The 18,069-nt window shown below is 32.1% G+C and overlaps 1 protein-coding gene across 3 annotated transcripts; it reads left to right on the top strand.

The window, feature by feature from the left end:
* Nucleotides 1-4,794: 4,794 nt before the first annotated feature.
* Nucleotides 4,795-17,527, top strand: LOC134701726 (uncharacterized). 3 transcript variants are annotated; one of them, XM_063562868.1, is made up of 6 exons: nt 4,795-4,879; nt 11,260-11,300; nt 13,821-13,958; nt 14,816-14,996; nt 15,678-15,905; nt 16,581-17,527. In XM_063562868.1, exons 1-6 carry the CDS (start codon nt 4,810-4,812, stop codon nt 16,676-16,678), a joined length of 756 nt encoding a protein of 251 aa, XP_063418938.1. In that variant the 5' UTR covers nt 4,795-4,809; the 3' UTR covers nt 16,679-17,527. The 3 variants fall into 3 exon arrangements, with proteins under 3 accessions (XP_063418938.1, XP_063418940.1, XP_063418939.1); XM_063562870.1 differs by lacking the exon at nt 4,795-4,879 and adding an exon at nt 8,486-8,767; XM_063562869.1 differs by lacking the exon at nt 4,795-4,879 and adding an exon at nt 9,203-9,318.
* The last annotated feature ends 542 nt before the right edge of the window (nt 17,528-18,069 follow it).

Below are 18,069 nucleotides of genomic sequence, written 5' to 3'. Positions count from 1 at the left end.
TTAACAAATTTTATTTTTAGACAACAATTTCTGGAAAGAACTATACTAATAATTATCAAAAATATCAATTTTACTCAAAAATATTTTCCTCCTTAAATATATACACGGTAAAACTAATGTTCTAAATGCCTAGTTTTGTGTACACTTAACCTACACAAGGCCTACATTGACTATCTACTGTGTGTAGATAAAACATGATTTAAACTACATGTAAACATTGAGTTTTATCAATGGGAACGCAATTGTGTTTAGTTTACGTGTGAGTTACACTAACACAACACCGAATTTAGGTCAATGTGAACACGGCCTTAGTTTTTCTTCCAGTTAACATTACATACAGTTTGCAGTTAAAGTTTTTAAAACATTTATTAGATTCATAAAGTATCCTGGATTTTTACCAAACTTGTATTAATTCTTTTACATTTTTATAAAGTCGGAAGACTTTTATAGCTGACTATACGGTAAGGGGTTGTTGCTTTTTATGGCAGCACAGTGGCTTGTAACTGCTTTTACCCATGATATTTGGAAAGTTGTGCCATTGACAATCATAACACGTTTTTCTTATATATAAATTATATAATAATAATAATATCAAGTTTAAGTTCCGTTGTCAAATCTTAGATATTTAGGGGCCAACAATAACACAACTTGATGTAACGATGTATCAATGAGGGTATAAAAGATATCACTGAAAAGTATAGGTTGAGTCAAACATAATTTTTATAATTCTATTGATTTCAATTTCTTTTTTCTCGTTTTATTAGATCTCTTTAATTTTAAACTTAATATATATATATAGGTAAGATATACACTGACTGGCTGACAAGCAGACATTTGGATAATAATTGCGCACCAATAATTGAGTGTTGGTAACTTAACGTCCAGTGGCAAATATAGCATACCTTAGGACAATAACAAATTTACAACACAAAGAATAGGTAGGACCTGTAACAGAAGCCGTCCGAAACTTTGTTGGGGAAATTTAGACTTCCACTGGAAAATGTGGGTAAATTGGACCCCTAAGTTGTTTAAGGCTTCTTAACGTGAAGAGAGCATGGCATTCTCTACACGAGTCATCTGATTCAACCTATCCTGACCCAACGTGGCTGCGTACTTGTTTATCCTCAGTGTATATCCAAAAGGACGCCCCCACTTTTGCAAGGGTTTAACTGCTGGTAAAAAGAAGTATATGCTCCTGCCATTCTTGGGAGTATGCACCATTGACACACTTTCTACCACATGAATAAACCACTTCAAAATGATCCCTTCCAAACATAAAAGGAAACACAGAGGCATAACAAATTCCTCGAAATTTCATTTCACAAACAGCTTATTTAAAAAAATAATCATTCTTCTATAAACATTATCCATATGTTACAATGATAGGGGATCTTTTTACAAAAAATCCTTAGAAATGAATTGATCCTTAGTTCAATGAATCGACATTCATGAATTTTTCATGACTCCGTTTACTTTTATTATCTTGAATTATTTGGTGAAATGAGTCAGTGTAGAAACGTAATCAGAATAATATCATTATTATCAATACTATCCCGATTTTTTTTTTTAATTCTAATAAGTTTTAACCAACGTTAATGTTGATAATCATTTGTCGTTCTTGGCCTCAGCTTTTATATGTATGAACTACATGTATATGCCACTGGACGTTAAACAAACTATTTGCCACTGGACGTTAAAGAAACAATAATCGGTCTGGTGACATAAATGCAACATTATGAAGACAACCAACATATTATTGCTCAGAACTGTATTTACTGTAGGACACGTAAATCTGAAATATCATAACTGTCTTCACATGAAGACAGCAAGGAAGATCTGTGAAAAAATGCATATCTTTACTTTAGCACAAGAGGGAGCTGTACTTTGCATAACGCATTCTAATAACAGCAAGGACAAACGCAGTCAGATTTATGCACTGGCAGGACCTGAAAATGCGTGAGGGTTAGAACTATTAAAAAAATTCATAACCTTGGTATAAATTAAATTAGAATCGATGCTGTCCGAGATCCTGTAATCGTGATTTGGGTGAGAAAAATAATCAAAAATAGCTGAGTTAGACTACATGAATGAAGAAGGATAACTCGATATGACCGATTTTACTAACAAAGTTATAAAATAACCTGGTATTGTGTAATATGTAAAGAGGAACATTGGATTATCGCTGGTTACATGATGATGAACTCGTGCATGTCTTAATGTAAATTATCGGATATAAAAAAAAGTATACTACATAAATGAACTTGTTAAAAATCCTACACTTATATTTTGTCACAGCAAACTTCGTACTATAAAAAAAAAAAAAAAAAAAGTAAAAACACAAAAATACCGAACTCCGAGGAAAATTCAAAAAGGAAAATCAAAAATCAAAAGGCAAAATCAAAAGTCCAAACACATCAAACGAATGGATAACAACTGTCATATGATGGATTTAAAAGAACTGAATCCATTGTGGCCTTACAATTTATAACAAATGATAGCACCGTATTTGAAAAGTTTTGCCCCAGTCAAATCTAAAATGACGATGGACGATAATAAGTTTTATAACAAAGTTAATCATTTGAAATCTTATGTAGCGAAATTTTTCCATATCCTCTTGATTTCAGTTTAATAGAAAACATGTACATAGAACTTTTCCATTATATAAAGCCATACCACTTTAAAACTCATCATTTTTATTTTAAGAATTACGTCCTATACATCGGGCGCAGAACATTTGAGCGAAAAAATTAAAACTACTAGGGGACATTTGACCGCCAACGTTAGAGCCCATTTAAGCGCCGGATTAATCCGCTCACCTATATTTTGATAGCCCATATTAGCGAAAATTTACCTCATTGAATATATTTTCATCATGGAAATACAAATAAACTCATCAAAGATACCAGAATCAAAATTTTATATATACGCCTGACGCACGTTTTGTCTAAACATAACTCACCAGTGACGCTCGAATAAAAAAATTGCTTAAAAGGACAAACAGAGTACAAAGTTAAAGAGCATTGAGGACCAAAAATTCCTAAAAATTGTTGAAACGAACAAACTAAAATAATTTGTGTTGGATTCCGATGTAGGATAGACAAAGTATTTATAGAGGAATGTGCACCACAATCGAGAAAAGTTTAAGAGAAAGAGCAGTTGCTAATCCAATTCTATCAACAGTATTGTACAGGGGGTATATCTAGAGCCAATTACGTACGTTCTCTAGCTTATAAACTCCAGGCTAGAACAGACTATTAACATTTGATTTAACCTTTTAGACTTTTCGTTCTGCATTTTAATTGAAAGGTTTTATATTATTTTGTGTTGTGCTGTCTTGAGTATATTAGTGCTGTATTTGAATGGACATGTCTTAAGTCTATTAAACTTTTCAAAATTTATTATATATTATTTATTTACTAAAAAGGGTTAAAAATATTTCGCAAAAATGGGCTTTGACAAATTTAATTTTCGCTCAAATGGGTTCTACTTTGGCGCTGAAACGTCCTATTTTTTCGCTCATATGTCCTATCAATGCGCTCAAATGTCCTCCGCCGTATACATCCTGCCTTTTGCACATCATTGATGTTCCCCAATTCTGCAATGCATACATTTGTTATTATAGATTAAGTACAAACCAGGCACACCTTAAGGTGTCATACCACCAATTAAAATTTCCTATATAGATAAAAAAAAAAAATAATATTTTTGCAATATTATTCTATAACAGAACAATATACATCTTGAGATCCAAGTAACAACTTATAAGAATAAACCATTATAGGTCAAGGTACGGTCGTCAACACAGAGCCTAGGTTCACACCGAATAGCAAGCTATAAAGAGTCCAAAAAGTACAAGTGTAAAACCATTCAAACGGGAAAACCAACGGTCCAATCTATATAAAAAACGAGAAACACGTATGAACCACTCAAACAAACGACAACCACTAAAGATCAGATTCCTGACTTAGGATGTCTGTTTAAGGGATAGTCGGATTTTTATGTGTCTATGTTAAATTCAAAATTTTATGTTTTTAGTGTATTTTGACTTAGGTGGTGCTTATATATATTCAGTTATTAAAAATAATCTTACTTTAGATTATGATGTTATGCAATTGGATTTTAAAATAAATAATGGTCGATCATTATTTCTAACTGTTGCCTACTTAAATGAAATGTCCATACCTTTGCAATTTTAAGGCCTGTTGCAACTGACAATTTCTGACCCTATCCATCATATTCTATTTTCCATTGTTCAATTGCAGTAATTATTTAAAATCGTTAATTTGTTCTCGTTCTGAATATGCATGAAATATTTGTGACTGGACATAAAGCTTTTAAACAATCAATTAATCATTCAATCCTATTTTAGTTTAGGTCTCAGATTACTGTGTTTATAAGTACAAATAATTTAAGTTTCACAGCCTAGTACAAAGAATTCTTCCTATATAATTGAGGTTATCATGAAGTTGTTTGCGCGAACCGGCTTGCTTTAAGCTTTACCATTTAATATGGAATTTGCATTTCTAAAGTGGTCTATTCAAGATCACAACATAGATTATGTTATCAATATCGTATATTTTTCTAATGCTTATCCACGTTTGATTCTTTAGCATGTGTGGTGTAGTTCAGTTTGCAATTCTTCTTGCAATAAATGATCTCCAAGGGTTATGGTCGCGCTACTTTGTGTAACAGTTCCGGTCATGTGACAAATTTTCGACTACCAAAAAGTTCCTTACTTATACCTACCTGCCGGCTGCCAATAACAAGAATATATCAAAAATAGACAATTGATAACCTTATGGACTGAAGATGTTTAATCAAGAGCCCACTACAGATTTAGAGAATGATTACATCTTTGTCAAAAAACTGAATTTAGAATGTAAGTATAAGTAATTTATTGTGCTTCATATACCAAAGTTTGTAACAAACACTTAGAAATTGCATAGATATACATTGTACCATTTTGTTTACTCAAATTGTAATAAATAGCCTTTTTGTCATAGATTACAAAACTTCAGTTTACGTTTAAAATTCCAATTTTAACTACCCTTTATGTTTTACTATTCGGCTATTTGTAGTAGTTAAATACGTTTCATTATGGTTAGCACGCAAGAAACTTGTATAGATATATATTTGGTTCTAGTCTAATTTGATTTTTGAAAGATAACTTTATGGAAATCGATCATTCCTGATAGGAGTTTAACAAGGATCTTTAGGGTCAGATAAGTTTAATATAAATAATGTAGGCGGTTGTCAAGAATCAGTATAATATTTTCATCGCTTTCAAATCAAATATAATCTCAATGTATCTGTAAAATGATCACATAACCCTACGAAAAAGAAACGCATTTAATTTCACTGACAGATCTAGATAAATTGATGGTGTTGTTTAACTTTGCGGTTCTTTAATATCAGCGTGTCCTTACATCTCAAATATATATATATTATATATATATCCGTTTAATCCAGGCATTAGAAAATAAACTACTGAGACAAAAATAAAAAGACTGTATGAACTTGATTCGACACAGGAAAGCGACTTATAACTAGAATATACATGCTTATCTAAGTTTTCCTATTGTCAACTTCTCTTTCACGCGTTGTTACATAAACATGATCAACACCAGTTTATAGCCATGGCACTTATGGTCTTGACTGTATTGTTCGTAAAGACACGATTGAAGGTGCATGTCTTTAGCACATACTTACCAAGTTGATTAATTGAATTTATTCTGTTCGGACTTGACGCGGTTCCGACTGCTTTTAGTCCCGGGCCGCTTCACTGTGACGTTTCGGGTCATTTCTCCAGGGACCTCCAATGCATCTTCTTGCAATTTATAGCCTTATTTATTAAGTATCCAAATACATTTATAATCTAAGGATTCTGTCGATTAATCAACTTCTCCGTTCACTCGTGCGGCAGTTTTAAATGTTATCCCTGTCTTTACTTCAAACCCCTAGGATTTGGGTATTATGAAAATTGACATCATATAACTACTTCTATAGGTGTGTCGCGCACCAATTGGTCGCGCACAAACAACAAATTTCAGAGTATAATAGTTAAAGTCAAAGCCAAAATCTTAATCCAACTTACAGTTTGAAGTCACTTAGGTTACACATGTACTGTTTCGACACTAGAGTATTCATGACCATGGTAATAATGTTTGTTGAACTTTAAGGACAATCAGTTCAGGTCTTTTTATCGATGGCTCTAATCAATATACTTTATTAGAAATTCGCGCCATTTTAACAATATAGAATGCTTGTGTTGTTCTTTGTAATGAGGTTTTTTACGAACTTGTTCTTGCTCAAAATGCTCCACTTTAAATGCAGATATTGATGTTATTTAAAAGATAAAATCATCTGTTTGCTTTGTGTCCAGTGGCAATCATTTCAAACTCGAAAACAAGTCACGTGTATTAATTGATTTAGTGTTTGCATGGTATTTATTAACGGTAACGATAATTATTTGAGACCTCTGACGAATCACGATAAGGATATTCTTACGAATCACGGTTAAGTTTAAACAATTTGACGCTAACGGTAGCAGAGGTTGACTGTTTGACGCCTTACGATAAAGGGCATCCATACCCTCATATGATTCCAGGTGACGTTGTTTGTGTATATATATATATATTCTTTATTGCCTCCAGGAGGAGAGTGAAAATTATGAACATGATAAACACAATAATTAAACAATTGAACAAAATAAACAATTAAATTAAATCAGAAAATGTCATGATCAGTTGAAGTGAGTAAATTGTCAGTCAGCGACCCCCCTTGGAAAAGTTCTGGATCCGCCACAGTTTTACATCCGGCTCACATCAAAATAGTTGCCGGCTTAGAACATGTCTTACTGTCGGAGGAGAGATAGTCAGATGAATATATTTATATTTTCTAATCTATCCTTCGGTGTCAAATTGTAATACGACCTTGTCTTTCTAATCCCAAGACATCACCAAATATATGCACAATATATACTAATTCTGTAACTATAAAAAATTATACCAAACATTAAAGTTACGAATCGTTTTGTGCATACACACAACATACAAGAGCCTAAAGAACAACACATTAAACATAAGATTTACTGATGTTTTCTGGATTGGTAAGCAGTTCAAATTCTACTTGTGACACCCTTTTTCCGTCATGGCATTGAAGCTGGTGATATATTGTTATTATAGAAGGTCTTAACCTAAAAAGTAGACGCAAGTTTTACTACGTCAAATGGAAAAATTGAGTTCACCCCCGGTATTTGGTGGGGTTCGCGTTGCTTAATCTTACGTTTTGTGTTTTGTTTACTCTAGTTTTTGTTTGTCTTTTGGTCGTTTTTCGTGTTGTATCATGGCGTTGTCAGTTTGTTTTCGATTCGTGAGTTTGAATGTTCCTTTGGTATCTTTTGCCTCTCTTTTGTATGTTTATCTGTGACACCAATAACGATGGGCAATTCAGAATTTTATTTATAAGTGATGCGAGACTAGGTTCAGGCATAAAAATGAAACATCCAAAAAGGAAAGGGAAACTTTAAGTTATCCCTTGTGTAGTGCATGTAGTTTTGTTTATAAATGCTCCCCCACGCTATCAATGTATATGATAAAGTTTTAAGGGGTCAAACAAAGATGGTTGTTATAATACCCTCTGCTCATTGCATAGCTCTGAAACATATACGAAAAAATGTTCGATATTGGAGATTTTTTTTTTAGCAATATATAGGCTAAACATAAACTCGAAATCATATTGTTCTGAGATTGCCACTTTAAACAACCCTTGCAACACATTTTTAAGGGTCCTACTTCAATTTGGGAACCGCTATCCAGTATAAGTATCTTTTGCTGAATGTATGAAAGTTATGGAAGCACCATTTGTTTTGTTATAAAAATTTGGTTTCGTCCTGCATGAAATCATTGCTTCGGCACTAGACGTTTAAGCAGACAACAACTAATCAATCCGATAATTGATAAATAATAAGTAAATTTTGAATGATCTGGTATATCACATTTCTTCTATAAACATGATACAAAAAAGTATTTTTCAATACTTTTAAAACTATTGAAATAAAGTAAAATCTATGAATTTACATTAACAATTCAACAGATCAACTCTTTCTTTAGATAAATTCTCGCTTTTTTTTAAATATCATTTAACATATGATATTCTCGATATCCATTCAGATTGTTCATTATATTTTTTCATTATTGGAATTCACTTTTTTTCCTTTTCTTATCCTTTTCGAATTTTTCCTCTATGTAATGTGCGGTTACTTTTTCAATGATCAGGTTCTCTCTATCGCGATTTGTTTATTTGATTTGACGGACCTTTGCATATTCTTAATTTACAAGACTTCAGTCTACTTAATTTATTATGCAGATTTAATGCCTTACGTAAATAATTCAATTGGGATCGATCTTGTAAGATCATGTAAGCTTTCAAATTTTATGAAAGGCATACTTGTTAAATATTTTAACGGTGATTTAAACCTAAAATCGAGATGCAAAATCTGGCTTGTCAAATGCGACATTTTAATCTGATCAAATTGTATTTTACCTGCGGTACAAGTTAATCAATAAACCTTCCGCCAGGTGACGTTACTGTTGTCGTTGATAAACATCTTCACGAATAGATATTGATACGTTGGTGTATATTTCTTCAAGTGGTGTCAATTTTTAAAGGTGTTAATCAGTGAAATTGACATATTACAGCATTGTTTTCATTTACTGTTCTGCAACATAATAACATTTCATTACAAACAGTCATAATTTTTAAAAAGGTAAGTGTTTTAAATGCATAGAATTTCTCAGTTAGCTCTTTTTGTCGTATAGTTTACCTTAGCAACGAAATAAGACTGTTAAAAGAAAATGTTGAAATATTTTAAAACATCGATTTACTTAGTTGCATAAAAATCGATTTCTGATTTGTTGTCATGAATGTATAATATGATCATGTACGAACTTGATAACAATGTACTAATTATGTCCGGGTATTTACTTTAATGCCGTTACTATTTTGATTGGATTAAGGTATAGCGTGTGTATTTCTAATACGGCACAGATTTCAGTAACTCTATGATCCAAGGAGAATTTACAAAGATTTTTAAATATAGCTTTTGATAGGTATACATGTGTGTAGTAGGATACATTGATAGAATAATCGGATTAAGATACGTCTGAAAGAAGTCTAATTATAATACCCCTTAAATATACAGCCCGTTCTCTTTTCTTTCAAAAACGTATATATAAAGGGACTTAGACTTAACATATCTGATCATATGCACTAACCACTAGTTTTGTTAAAGAAGGGTGATAGAGTAGGACAAAAAAGGTAGGAGTCAACAATTATAGCTCGATACATGTATAACTTAATATACTATAGGGAAATGAGGTTTGATTGCAAATGAAACAACTATCCATCAGAGTCGAATTGGGATTTTAAGAAAATATATAGGTACAATGTAACTGTTACGCCTTCACCATTAAACAAAATCCATAGTCACTTAAAGTCAAACCTTGTATAACGATCATCACTCTTCTTTACTCGAAAACAAATCTCTTCAAATCAACCGCTACCCTTCTGCTAAACTGCTATTATTAGTTACATTTCAAAAACGTCTTCAGGATTTAAGAAATAAGTGTTAACAAATCGTTAAACATAGAGATTACTGTTGGCCAATTATTCGTTAAGTTCAAGTTTAATGTGTAAACATTCAATTTGTCAAACACATTTTTCTTCAATATAAATCAAATAAAACTACATTTGAAAAGAAAAGTGTTATTTTAATTTGCATAATATAGATTTTCCGTTTAAATTTAATGTGAGATTTTAATAAAGCGCCAACGATTCATTTATCCATGTTCTTTAGTCAATGTATACAAGTAAATCATTCACGTTCCGCTGTATGATTCCATAAAACTAAAAATAAAGGCATCTACATGTTTTGCTGTTGCTGAGTGTCAGTATTATTGACGTACATTGAATACCTCACATATCCTTTTATTCAAATATATCTGTTTAAAGAGGTGAGGTCAATTTCTGCTGCATTTACAGGTACTAGTATTTCATTAGCATGCCATTTAAAAAACATTACGATTTGCATAAATTGTCAGAATTACGTCTTCATATTTATAATTTGAATTTCTAACAATATGAATGTCATATAGTCATTTTGAACATTTTTCAAATAATCATAAATTGATGAAAATTACGCTTTTAATTTTTTCTGCAAGATTTGAATAACGATATTTGTCCAAAGATAAAAAAATAGGAAAGGCATTATAAACCGAAACCAATCTAAAGTCCATTCTTCGTGTCTTTTATGACAAATTGCAGCGATTTTTTTAATATATATTTAGAAGTGTCTGAAATAATGTATATCCGATTGCATAACATTTTTCATTTGAATGGTATTTGTAAAAATGTTGAAAAAAGATCTTATAAGTAAACCATTTAACTGTAAAAATGTTAAAAAATATGTTTACATATATAATTTGGACTTTAAATTACATGTATATGATGGCTATAAAGCCCATTAGCAGGTACTTATCGGTACTTGCAAGATATAAGAGGTAAAGTCACAGTTCATAAATTTTGAAATTATAATTCACTTTAGTTGCAACTCCCTTAGTGAAGACGGATCTTAGCAGATGTTGATTGTTCCGTTTATGTCCTTTAGTTTATTTACCTCTTGCAATCGTTAAAAAGCTTTGATACTTTTAAAAGACATTATCAAGATCCTACCTCTAGTGAACTGTTAATAAATGTAAATCCATGCACATGCACACAGAAATCGGTATCAGACTATACTTTCTAATTTTTTCCCTCTCAAAATTTCAAAAACTTTCAAACACGGATTCTGAATCACTTATGTTTTCTACATAGAACAATGTTTTTTTTTTTTTTACTTTCAATCTGTTTATCTTTCTTCATAAATCAACAATGCATACAGGGAAAATTAGTGGCAATCTGTCATGTTGTGTCCTTTTATGGCTTATTATGCGTAATGGGCTTTGCTCATTGTAGAAGGTGGTCCGGTAAACTAAAGTTGTTATTTTTTTTTGGCCATTTAGTCTCTTGTGAAGAGTTGTCTCATTGGCAATCAAACCACATCTTTTTTTTAATATTCAAGTTAAATGTTCCCGCTCTTATGTTTGATGAACGAGGTTCAACTATCTGCTTTTAATTGTTTTACTTTTATCTCAACTATTTGGTTTTCGATATTTCGCATATTTTACAAAATGATAATAAAACAGTTTTATTTTGTTTTAGGGGCAATGCCTGGTGATAAAAAGGGAAGCTGTGGGTCACAGGTAAGTTTCTGATATATTATTATGATTGGTATAGCTAATGCATCATTTTCCTGTAAAATGGTAAGTTCCGTACGTTCAAATGTTTCTTTTACTAGTAATATGTTCTATATATACTCTAAAGAATTACTAAAATGTTTGCATATTTATTACTAGTATCACGAAAGAGTTGTCGTGTATTGCTTGATCAGCTATATAAGGTTATGATATTGGATTGATTGATTGATTGTTGGTTGCTTAACGTCCAGTGGCAAATATTTCATGCATATTCAGGACGAGAACAAGTTCACAATAAATACAATAGGTAGGTTGATATAAAAGAGGCCATCTGGGATGATGGTCGGAGAAATTTTGACTGCCACCGGAAAATGAGGGTATATTGGATAGGGACAGAAATTTTGCCTTGCAACAGGCCACCTACGGAACCCCCAAAGAGTTGTTGCAAGGGTTCTTAACGTGCAAAGAGCGTGGCACTCTCTTTACACGAGGCATCGGATTTAACGTCCCTCTTCTGACCGGACGTGACTGCGAACTTGATACATCCCGCACAGCCAAACGGACGCCCCACTTTGGCAAGCGTTTTACTGCCAGTCAGGAGAAGACCAGGTGACCATATTTCTATACCCCAGTCACCCTTGGGGAATATATAAGGTTATAATATTGGAAGCGGAAATCACATGGAGAAGCCTGCTTGACTAACAGCCCACGCCCGATTGCCTTTATCAACCAAAACAAAATTTACCCAGATTTAAAGTCGGCAAAGCTTCGACAACTGCAACATAAGGTACCAGGTACTTTGGAATTAAGGTAACCGATAAACGGGGTATGGTGTAATGAATACATTGAATTTGGTTGGGGTGTACAATGTAGAAACATGTAATCTCGCGTTGTTTTCTTCGATAAACACATTCTAATCAGTGATATTAAAGTGTTATAATGAAATTGCTATCTCAACTTTCAAAATGTTTGTTTTTGAAAAAAACAACATGTAGCATTTAACAAAAAAAAATCACATATTTGCATCAAAAGGTGTATCACGCACACCTCCATACATACTAGATACTTATTAAGATGACAGTTGGATTGGGTTTGAACCCCCACCGCCCCCTAAATCTACCGTAGTCAAGTTTGCAATTCTGTTTATCGTCATATCAAGAGACTGAAATAAGAAAAGGTTTAACAATAAAACATATTTTAAACTATTCTTGAATCGGTGAAAAGTCAAGTACCTATCCAAATATTACAATTATGAGAACACTGATTATACAATAATGTAAAGAATTGTCATGTAAATAACAATTCCTTCTACAAATAGTTAAAAAAACTCAGCTATATAATTAAGTTGGATTCCCATTGATCAAGTACACATTGTAATTGAGCCTTTCTTGACATATATTGACACGATACAATGTTAAAATTTGCTTAACACACATATATATTCAATAATAGTATACAAATTACATATCATTTACATTTACGGTTAACAAAGGATATTCCTTTAAATACAATTCAAAGACTGTTTTGAAATGTCAAGGTTGCTTTTTAAAATCGTATAATCATCATGCCTCAGAAGTTCTTTTTAACAAATATATACAAACAAAACAAGGTTTTTTCCACCATTTCTACATAAGGAAATGCATTTACCAAGTCGGGTACATGGATGTTGTTTTTCTTCCATTTGATGTGTATGAACATTTTGGTCTTGTCATTTGATAAGGGCCATTTCGTTTTGATTTTCCTTGTCGGAGTTTTTGAAATTTTCCATCGTATCAAGCTGTATCTGAATACGTTTTAGGTATAACACAGCTGCAAAACGGTAGTCTAATTAAACTCCATGGTAGCTGACACATAACTCTACCCGTATTCAAACAAAGCACACTGCATGTATTAAGAAGTTAGAATACGGACAAACGGTATGAATTATTCATGCTGAAATTCTTATCTGAATAAATCTCGTAGAAACTACGCAATAGTCGATGATTTTTACACGATTCTTTCTCAAATGCACGTAGCATTGTGTTAAGCTTAAAATTTATACTGAAACTATTTACATGGTATACGGCCGAGAAAGGATCATAAAGGCTAAAACATGTTATATACATGTTATGTGTTTATCTCTACTCACTTTTCAGCCAAATAAGTGTTAGCAGAGACATATAATACATGTATTATATGTCTCTGGTTTTAGTTTGTTTCCCTTTTAATACTTTCTTCATAAAGTTTGAAGGTTGAAATATTACATTTCCTGCCCTTTTACAGTTTTGCTTTTGTTCTGTGTATATAAGTTTTGCAACAAAATATAGCTTGATGCCTTCTGAAGACTTAGTCCTTATTAATTTTACAAAACTTTTTTTCTGTCTGTTCGTTTTGTTATTGAAACATATGGTGTACATATAATATATCGACCTAGTGATAGATGAACAACAACATTCATGAAAGCAAAAAGTGTATTTTATCTTAATGACATTTTTAGCAATTTCACTAATATTTTACTCTATTAATCTATTATTATCATTTCGCTAGTATGAAAAGGCAAAAGATGAAGTATACGTGCTGATGAGATTTAGGAACGAGGTTTGTGAACTGGTGAGAACTGCCTGTTATAGAGAAAAGAAAGTCATCGAAAATTATAATGGAAGAGTTCTGGGACTTGCTTCAGGGGTAGGTTGAATATAGTATACTTATTTACAAAAGTTGTTGTTGGTGCAAAACACGCTAACTTTAAAGCATATAATAAACAAGAGCGAGGACAAGGATTAACTATAATTGACATGTCTTCTTTAAAGTTTACACAAGAAAGAAAACATACTCATGTTGTTATCGTTAAGATTATGTTTTATGATATCGTAACACAGTTAATGATAAAATCCGTTAACGACGTTTAATCCACACGTTTATGTTATTGTTTCATGAAACATAGAATCTGAAATCTATACGATCAAACATCTATATTTTATGAAGAATTTACTCTTATTTAGTTTATAGTTCTGTTTAATAGAATTGAGAAAGGAAATGGGGAATGTGTCAAAGCGACATCAACCCGACCATAGAGTAGACAACAGCCGATGCCCACCAAAGGGTCTTTAACATATTTATTTATAGTGGATTGGGAAACAAGTTTTGCAATTTATATTAATCCTTTTCCACTTTGCGGGTGCGAGTGCTGCCTTGTAGCAGCATTAGCCTACTCTTCGAAAACTACAAGGGTGTCTTTAACGTGCAAGAGATGTGTTTCTCTCTTAACACGGGCCAGCCAGTTATCGTACCCTTCCAACGGACTATCATCGCTTCCTCAAGACCATACTCGCAAATGGTGTCAAGGGAGAGCCGAAAATTGAGTTCCTGAAATTTTCATCCCAAATGGGAATAAAACCAGGAACCTTTGAGTTAGTAGTCCGATGCACAAACCACTTCACCACGGCTCTCTTCTTATTTGGAAGATAACCACAAAAAAAGATTTTGAAACAAACGAATTATTAGTTTTAGCGGTGTAATTTTATATGTTACTATCATTGCAGGTCACGATATACGAGGGAAACTGGCCATGCAATCAAGGGGTATTATTGATGCAATTTGTCAACAAAGAATGTGCTGAGCGGTGGCTTAACAGTGACAGAAAATTCCGAGACAAAGAGTGGCCTTTACCATCATCAAGTTTAGAAATTATCATTGCACCATTGAAATATAAGCCCCCAAAAAGTAAGCACTGTCATGTATTTTTTTATAATCTTGAAATTCATTTTCATTTTGTAGTTCGTGGACAGAAATAAAAACTGATCGTTGAAAGGTTGAACTGTTGTTTGATGGACATTTACCGTCCAATATTAGATAAATCAAAGTGCTTTTGTATTAGAAAACCCACCAAAGCCATGGCAAATACATATTTTTACAAATATTAAAACAAGTAAACATGTAGATATAAATCACTTTCTACAGAATCCCAATTCAAATATAGAACCAAACACGTCAATAATTACAATACATATTCAAATGTTAATGTTAAGGGAAAAAAGAATATTACAACATTGATATTTTCTCCATTTGATTCGGTTTTGATTACCGATTGACAGGTACCTTCATGTTAGAAACACTTTTATATTGTACCGGTACCGTAAGCAGTGTAATTCAGATTCTTTGTTCAGTTGCTAAAAAAAAATTTAAAACAAAAGCGACTGTATTTCTGGTTTTATCTTGTTGTTTTTGTTGAAATATGTTTAATGTATCGGTTTGGAAAGTACTTTCAATATATATTTAAATATGATTACAAATATACATAGAAATAAAAGATAAATAGTTGGTTCCATATTTTAAATGTTAGTATCTCCAACCTTTTTGCACATTTTAAGACTCGTATGTGAGTATGGATTATTTCTTTTCTAGGTCATTTAACTTTCCAACTAATAGAGTTGTCTGATTTTATGGATGCGCAGTTCCAGGACCGATATGTAGACAAAGTTACCCCATTACTTGACAGTTTTCATGTAAAACATGGCGTTGTTGCTTCTTATGACATCGATGGTTTTAGAAATGGTTGGTTTAAAAGGGGAAGTTACTGTGTATTGAATGCATATGATTCTCCATCCAATGTGGACGCATTATATTACTCAGGTATGTATCGTCAATTTTGATATCGATTTCTGGTTTCGAATTGTAAACAAACCAATTTCAAATTCCTATAAAATATGAGATGCATGCACTTCAGTAAATCAAGAGTGTGACAAAACTGATTGTTTTGGAGAGGTAGAAGTGTCTATTTTACATTATTGGTAGTTAATTTTTCTTTACCTAAAACTGGAATGTTCAAGATGGACAACTACATGATAACTTAGACTAGGAGCTTGAAAAATGTAAAATACTAGAAGATTGAGTTCCCCGTGACAGTTTTGTGTTTTCTCAAATAGACCGGCAATATGACGTGGACCTCTTACAAAATTATTCCCCATATATATGAAAATAATACACATTATTTTGAAGTTATTCCAGATTAAACAAAAAGTGTGTAAGAAAACACAAAATAACGTATTACATATATCATAAAATACAATTTAAAAATAAATTAATTGAAAAGTCTTTCGTGGCGTTATAAAAAATAGTTTGAGTACATTTTCTAAAGTTCATTGTTTTTTCAAATATTCTATTTATGATAACTAGGAGTTGTTCTTTTATCAAGTTGAACATATTCATAAGATTTCTAATTACATATATATGAAACGGGATAAGTACCAAGTGACGTTATCATGGTCATTAGGCTGAATATTAAAACATTTCCTTTGCACTTTGCAGATCAGTACGGTCAATTAAAAGAATACAGACAATCAGCCTGTAGGACAGAAAATGTAGTTTTTACGTTGGATCCTGAGCTGAAGCCACCAAAGGAGTAGTGTAATGACAGTCTTATCTTTCTTGCATTTCTGTATAGTAACTTACCTCATTAACCAAACTTTCTACCGGAAAAGAACATAGATTATAGCGTTTAAACATTTTCTAGATCTTTCTTGACCTTGATGTTCCGTCCATGAAACGCTTGCATTGTTGGTATTTTTGTATTTTTACTGATAACAACAAGGGACACAACTCCTATGATATAGCTGTATTAGCATAGATTTAACCACATTATTGGAGATGTATAGCCGAAATGAATTGCTGTTTAAATTTTTTGAAATTCTTCTCAGTTAGATAAGTATATTCTCGAACTTCTGTATACAAGTATATAAACATGAAAACGATATTATCACTGTCAGCATAGTGAACAAGAAATTTCAAAATAAAATTTTGCAATGGTAAAAGACTATATGCATATATCAAAATTAATTTTGAAACACATCATTTATTCATTGTTTGCTGTAACGTGATATGGTGTTTTGGGGTTTTACTTATATGTGAATTTCTTGTATATGAAGCAAAAGCACACATTAATAACATACACAAGTGCATGTGTCCTCAATATATAAACAGTATGGTCGCAATATAAGCTTAGCAAACTGGATTTTTCAAGTGTTTGCTTTTGAAAAGTTTAACAAAACTCATTCTTTATTATGTTGTCTCTATTACAGAAAACCAAGCTGTGATATTTGTTAGTATATTGCAATATACAAATATATATTTTGGAAGTTGCTTACATTTATTTTTTTGTCCAGAACAGTTTCTTATTATTGTTATTTTTTTTATGTACGAGACAATTATTATGTAGATGTAGATAATAAATCTTTGTATTACAATTATGATTGTCAGCTTTCTGTTCATTGTCTGGTTCAGTTTCACCCCGTATAACCCCGATACAAATGAATCCGGACGTTGACGCGTTCGAAGCGATAATCAGGACAACATTAGGGATGACAATAACTTTGAATGCCTCTCTAGAACTTATTTGAGTATATATAAATATGTCAATGAGCATGTTAGTATCTTTATTCAATTATACAGTTGTTGTAAGTTTTAGATATTGTATAAAACGTTTGATTAAACTGCTAGATGCAAAACGCACAGACATGGTGCAATTTCATACGGTTTACGATGTAAACAATGCTGAATATCTTTTTGTGCATACACCTTTGAGTATTAATACCTTAAGCAATACTAAATAACTATACATTGAATTAATACGTGCCTTCAAATGTGCCCTATAACTTAGAATAAACGCAATATCATACAAAATAAATTTTCTCTGACTGTATTGTTCGTTCCACCAAATGTGTCGCGTTCGTTGTGCGTTTTGAAATAATCACTGTACAGTTCGTTGACAAAAACCGTGACAAACACTTTCTTGTCAAGG

The sequence above is a fragment of the Mytilus trossulus genome, unplaced genomic scaffold (assembly GCF_036588685.1).
Source record: "Mytilus trossulus isolate FHL-02 unplaced genomic scaffold, PNRI_Mtr1.1.1.hap1 h1tg000261l__unscaffolded, whole genome shotgun sequence".
Taxonomy (NCBI): Eukaryota; Metazoa; Mollusca; class Bivalvia; order Mytilida; family Mytilidae; genus Mytilus; species Mytilus trossulus.
Note: the sequence above shows the minus strand (reverse complement) of the source record. Positions and strands in the feature narration are given on the sequence as shown.